Source organism: Periophthalmus magnuspinnatus, chromosome 7, assembly GCF_009829125.3.
Source record: "Periophthalmus magnuspinnatus isolate fPerMag1 chromosome 7, fPerMag1.2.pri, whole genome shotgun sequence".
Taxonomy (NCBI): Eukaryota; Metazoa; Chordata; class Actinopteri; order Gobiiformes; family Gobiidae; genus Periophthalmus; species Periophthalmus magnuspinnatus.
In genome coordinates this window covers 9,232,400-9,238,847 of record NC_047132.1, presented here as the reverse complement: position 1 = coordinate 9,238,847, position 6,448 = coordinate 9,232,400, and the positions used below count along the sequence as shown (strand labels likewise).

General features: G+C 40.9%; 1 protein-coding gene across 1 annotated transcript; it reads right to left on the bottom strand.

The window, feature by feature from the left end:
* Positions 1-1,004: 1,004 nt before the first annotated feature.
* LOC117373520 (tubulin alpha-1B chain-like) lies at positions 1,005-5,160 on the bottom strand. Its single transcript, XM_055223119.1, has 4 exons — positions 5,045-5,160; positions 2,956-3,178; positions 2,554-2,702; positions 1,005-2,040 (listed from the first exon to the last, which is right to left on the bottom strand). The coding sequence occupies exons 1-4, from the start codon at positions 5,045-5,047 to the stop codon at positions 1,060-1,062; spliced, it is 1,356 nt and encodes a 451-aa protein (XP_055079094.1). The 5' UTR covers positions 5,048-5,160; the 3' UTR covers positions 1,005-1,059.
* Positions 5,161-6,448: the final 1,288 nt, after the last annotated feature.

Sequence of the window (6,448 nt, the reverse complement as noted above, 5' to 3'; positions counted from 1 at the left end):
ACAGGTCAAATCTATGGAGAGGCGAGTCTGATCAATCTTAAAATGAATGTTCTCAAAGGTATTTCTGAGCACTAAACCACCTATAACTGAATAAATGGAAGATGTATAGGTTTAATGCCTTACTGTGGAATTTCACAGGAAAAGAAATGTCTCTATGGAATTGAGCAGGTAGTGTATCCCCACCCAAAAATGTTATAGTGCAGATTTGGTTTTTGAATTTGAGAAACCAGTCTTTGATAAATTAGGTTCAACATTTGTGTTTTATGATTGTCCATGTTTAATTTAAAAATATTGTATCACCCATGGAGTTAAAATGGCCAGCCCTTCATTTAAAACTGATGTAAAATTATATTATGTGAAGGCATGGATACATCGATTATCTTTATTTTCAATGACCTGTGGCAATTTTGTTTTTCTGTGTTTATATTGTAAAATAAAAATATCTTTACAGAATGTCATGAAGCTTTATAAATGTATTGCAAGTTTGCTGTTAAAATAAAAACCTTTTTCATAATTGTTCTGGCATTTTGTGGGCTGTTGTAATCCCTGGTTTGGGTGGGGCTTTTCTGTTTCTCCCCACAACAGATGCATCATCCACTGAACTGAGAAACCTGTAAATGAGACCATGGGTGTGTTCACTCTTGGTTTGGGCCCAGTTTAGTCTGGTTGGTCTTGGTTCTGGTTGTAGACAAAATGTGTATCTATGAATGCACCCCAAGACTTCATGCAAAAAAATTGGCAGAGCATTTTTATGTTTTATGTCAGTGACTCTAGACTTTACACCTCTAGTGAAAAACAATATTAAAATTCCACTTTCTTCCATTTACCTAACATTCATAAACAATCAGTGGGTGTTGTGATATTCAACTGTGCTAAAAACAAAAAACCCTGTAACTACCAGTCTCAATGACCTTTATTTGACTGGAGAAAAACACTGGGTGATGTCACAATTTGACTGTATGTATAAAGAAGTGGAGTATGAGCACAAGTAACGAGAAAACATAGACAAGTTGGACAAATGTTTTATTCAATATTGTATGAAAAAGATCCAGTGCATGTTTAATATTCCTCCCCTTCATCCTCCTCATCTCCCCCCACACTGTCCGCCCCCACCTCCTCATAATCCTTCTCCAGAGCAGCCATGTCCTCTCTGGCCTCCGAGAACTCTCCCTCCTCCATGCCCTCCCCCACGTACCAGTGCACAAAGGCTCTCTTGGCGTACATCAGGTCAAACTTGTGGTCGAGTCGTGCCCAGGCCTCTGCTATAGCCGTGGTGTTACTCAGCATGCACACGGCCCTCTGCACCTTGGCCAGGTCTCCTCCAGGGACCACAGTAGGTGGCTGGTAGTTGATGCCCACCTTGAACCCAGTGGGGCACCAATCGACAAACTGGATGGAGCGTTTGGTTTTGATAGTGGCAATGGCGGCGTTCACATCTTTGGGCACAACATCGCCGCGATACAGAAGACAGCAGGCCATGTATTTACCGTGACGAGGGTCACATTTCACCATCTGATTGGCCGGTTCGAAGCAGGCGTTTGTGATCTCAGCCACAGAGAGCTGCTCGTGGTAGGCCTTCTCTGCGGAGATGACCGGGGCGTAGGTGGCCAGAGGGAAGTGGATCCGAGGATAAGGCACCAAGTTGGTCTGGAACTCTGTCAGATCCACATTGAGGGCTCCATCAAAGCGCAGAGAGGCTGTGATGGACGACACGATCTGACTGATGAGCCTGTTGAGGTTGGTGTAGGTGGGGCGTTCGATGTCCAGGTTCCTGCGGCAGATGTCGTAGATGGCCTCATTGTCCACCATGAAGGCACAGTCTGAGTGCTCCAGGGTGGTGTGGGTGGTCAGGATGGAGTTGTAGGGCTCCACCACAGCAGTGGAGACCTGGGGGGCGGGGTAGATGGAGAACTCTAGCTTGGACTTCTTGCCATAGTCGACAGAAAGACGCTCCATGAGCAGAGAGGTGAAGCCAGAGCCAGTGCCTCCTCCAAAGCTGTGGAACACCAAGAAGCCCTGCAGCCCTGTGCATTGGTCAGCCTGTGGAGAGCGTAAAAGGTACAGGTCATATTAAGGCTGTGATGGGATCTTCAATTAACAAGCCAATTGGGTGAACAAAATGTTTAAGTGGAACACTAAAACTTTTATTTTTGCTATTGAACTGTCATGGTGTTTCAACAGCATAGTCTAGTGCCCCTAGTGATTTTTTGGGCAATTTTAGTGCAAACTCGTTCAAGTTGCTTTCTGAACAAAATTGCAGCAGCCAGGACACTAAGTGCTTAGTGACATCATGAAAAGCACCTGGTTGAAGGTGCAGAGTTTGAAATTTAAACCTAACACACTGAAGGGAAAGCAGGGGCGAGGTCTGGAGGTGTAGGGAACACTCTTGAGTCCTCCAGGTACTGCCCAGATGATCCGCTTTACTGGGCAGTACCTGGAGGACTCAACCAACCTGAGAAAAAAATAAAATACTTCAGCATAAACTGTTTCCAAGTCAGTACAGTTTGGGTCTTACACATGTTCAGATCATATAGATCTAAAATGTAGACCCACCAGTTTTCTGATCCTGTCCAGCACGAGGTCAATGATCTCCTTGCCGATGGTGTAGTGGCCGCGGGCGTAGTTGTTGGCAGCGTCCTCTTTCCCTGTGATCAGCTGCTCCGGGTGGAACAGCTGTCTGTATGTGCCTGTGCGTACCTCATCTGTGGAGGGACATTTTTAGGTCAGGGCTGTTCAAATCATCTTTAAAATGTTATGTAGGTCACAGGATAATGCAATCACTTTAAAAAGGCAACAGATATGCAATCTTTAATCTACAGGGTCAAGCCAATTCTAGGGCAGTAAAAACATGTAGTCCTTCATATGCTACAAAACACTTTTCCCTCCAAATTGTTCAGCACTAATGTAGGTGATATAAGACTAAAACCTGTGACATTTCAAACTTTAAAAACATACGAATGACTGCTGGTTCCAGGTCCACAAACACTGCTCTGGGGACATGTTTTCCGGCCCCAGTCTCGCTGAAGAAGGTGTTGAAAGAATCGTCTCCTCCTCCCAGAGTCTTGTCACTGGGCATCTGTCCATCAGGCTGGATCCCATGCTCCAGACAGTACAGCTCCCAGCAGGCGTTCCCAATCTGCACTCCGGCCTGGCCCACGTGGACTGAGATGCACTCACGCTGTGGAAAAATGAAGGCAGATTAGAAAACAGAATAGCCACACATATCCATGAGGGCTGAGAGAATTATCAAAATCTCATCAGCCATGACAAGCAAATCTCATGTAGGGTCTTGATCGATTAATCAGTTGATTGGGTCTCGGTAAACCATTTTATTGAGGGCTAGATTTGGTATTTAACTTTACACACCGCTTCTGTACAAATAGCAGTTTTTGCATGAACTCCTGTGCACTCTGGATCAGATGCATAAAGATGTACAATAGTTATGCCACGCCCCCTTTTTAGTCAGCAAGTTGATTGGCAGTTTAGACGCTACAAACTAGACTTTGGTATTGAAATCTGTATTCAGAAAGTACATGTGATTTTTTTCATTACTTACATGCCCAAATGGGTCTAGTTTTGAATCAAATTTTAGTATCTGTAGCAGGGTTGTCAAATCTATACCCAAACTGGCATTCAGCCTTATTCAAAGTTGTATCTAAAAAAAAGGTTTATACACCACCATCCAATGCACCTTATGTAAAATTCATCAATAAAGTTTAAATATTAATCCCATTTAAGGCCCATCGTTGCAAGGATACACACTGAACTGGAAGAATTACTGAACCCTTGGAGGTCCAGTGTTGAACTAAACAAAAAGATGCTTTAAAACCATAGTCATATGAGAAACTTTGCCTATGGTTAACTCACATGTTAAACGCCCCTGTGCCACATCATAGCACCGGCCTTCAATAGAACTTTGTGTAGAGTTCTCCATGTACGATCACAAGACACCAGTATTTACTCTTTATAATAAACCTTTCAAAACACCAGAGGGACATCTGAGAAAGTGAATGAGCCATTGTAATGTCAGTGAGTCAACAGATTCATAATAAGTCAAAGTTAAGATGACGCCTTTTTGTCTTGACTACGGTACATAAAAAGGTACATTTGAAGTGGCCACATCAATAGATAAAACTAAACAAAAAGATGGGTGGTCACATTTGCTGAAGTCCTGGTATCCTGGAGTCTGCCTTGTGTCAAATAGTTATAATAAAAAAATGATATATTGCTGAAGAAAATATAGGTTTTGAACAAAATTGACAACAGTCCTCTCAAAATATATTCTAAAAAAAGCTGAAATTAATAGCTAGCACCTAGTATAGTAGAAAAATAAAATAAAAAGGTCAGGTCTATTACTCTCCCTTAAGTGAATTAGGTCATTTGGAAGATCTGGTCCAGACTCTTGAGCTGCATTGTTCACACGAACAGACTGACCACAAAAGACAAACACATGTGGTCATTCTGTAGACCAGCCACGCCCGGACACAGCGCTAAACCCCAGGAATGTGCCATGCGCAAAATGTGCGCAATGCAACAGGTGCACTGAACTAAACTGGGTCAATGTGCGCCACCCCACCCAATCAGCAACCAGAAAACAACGATTTTTAGAGGTTTGACTGACTTTTTGGGGTGTTAGAAGAGTAAATCTGCTTTTATATCCTACAAATTCTGAATCAAAGTTAACACTGGAAAAACTTATAATGTAGGAACGTCCCATTGTTTACAAACTAGGGATACTTAGAATTATTTCAGGTTTTAAAAAGGTTTCAGTATTTGAATATGTATTAATATAAAAATGTATATACAAAATATTAATAAGAAAAAACGTAGTACATTTTGAGGCTTTTTTTTTTTAAATAAATATCATCACAAATACACTACACTTATATAACCTTTTATTCCTAAAATCAAAGTCTCGCGAGACAAAACGTTAATAGAATAATATGGATCAAAGCAATGAATGAACCGGCACAGATTGGCTACCACGTGCGGCAACTACAAGCAAATTATTGATTAAACCCTGATAAATACAGTAAATACTCACCATGATTGATTAGTAAAGACGACGTGTTAGATACTGAAGGGAGAAAGAAGGAGGAGAAGAGGCGAACTCTTACAGCAGACGTCAATGTATCCCGGGTAAGAAGTTACTGAAGGGAGAGGCAAGGCGGGGTGTTTTATATTAGTGCGCACGAGGGGCACCGCGAGCGCAGGATCTGATTGGCTGTTGGCTCACGTGCTCGTTATCTCATTGGTCAAACGTTACATTGATGACAGCATACAGGAGAATGAGGTAATGTATAGATGAGTAGAGATGGGAGTTACATTTACTCATCTACGTTTATTTGAGTAACTTTTTCATGAAATTGTAAGTTTTCGTTGCTAAATTGATAATATGAAATTATTGAACACTTGCACGCTTTTTTTTTAGATATTTTATTTCTTATTTATTGATTTATTTTCCAATCCAGTTCCATTCACTTTCATTTATAAATCAGCTACTCTTACAATTACTCATACTTGAATATAATTTAAGGCTAACTGACCTTTGTAGATGTAAAAAAGGTTTGTCTTGGGATCTAATCAAAAAGAGGAAGCACAGTGTCTTCCAGTTATTTTATCAATAATTGTCAACAGATTTTTGTCTCCAGATATTGGTGATTTATTAACTTGGCTGGAGCTTTGTGATTGGCTGGTGTTTTCCTTTCTGTTTCTATGGGTTAAATTGAACAGGGAGCGTCAGTCGTGGTCCAGTCGCTCCATTCTTTTCTATATGAGGCACAAGCAACGTAAGACAATAGAATTTAGAAAAGAGATATAGTTCAATATATGTTGTGACAGTGGAAATTATGATTTGAGATAAAAAAAAAAAAACCAACAACTATTAATAATATCACCTTGAGTCAGATTCCAATTTCGATTTGATCACAATTCATGCACACCTTGTATTTTCCTATTGCACTTAAGAAGTAAATAAGGCCATCTACTTCTTCTGAAATTCCACAGTTCGCCCTGATTGGTTATTCCAGCTGTCACTCAGAGCTTAACAGAGGCTGACCAATAGGAGAAGTGAGAGGAGAAATGCGCCATGTGTTTGAGCAGACAGCTGCATTAAACAGAGCTATAGTGAATCATGATATGAACACCACAGCAGGAATCACAGGGATGAGATCAGGTTTTACTCTCCATGATGCCTCGCCTTATTGGGGAATCTTAAAACATAGTCTAAATATTTTCTACCTTTTGTCTTATATACATTTTACATTATGTATTTTGATAAGGTCACACAAACGTTATGACTATATGAACACTGTGCTTCTCATCTGCACACCGCATTCACGCGTTATGTAATTTTTTTTAGATACTGAGTGTACACCACCTGCTCGTCTCCATGGAGATGTTATACTTTACCAAGGATATTCCACAGTCTGCCATTAAATGTATCTAT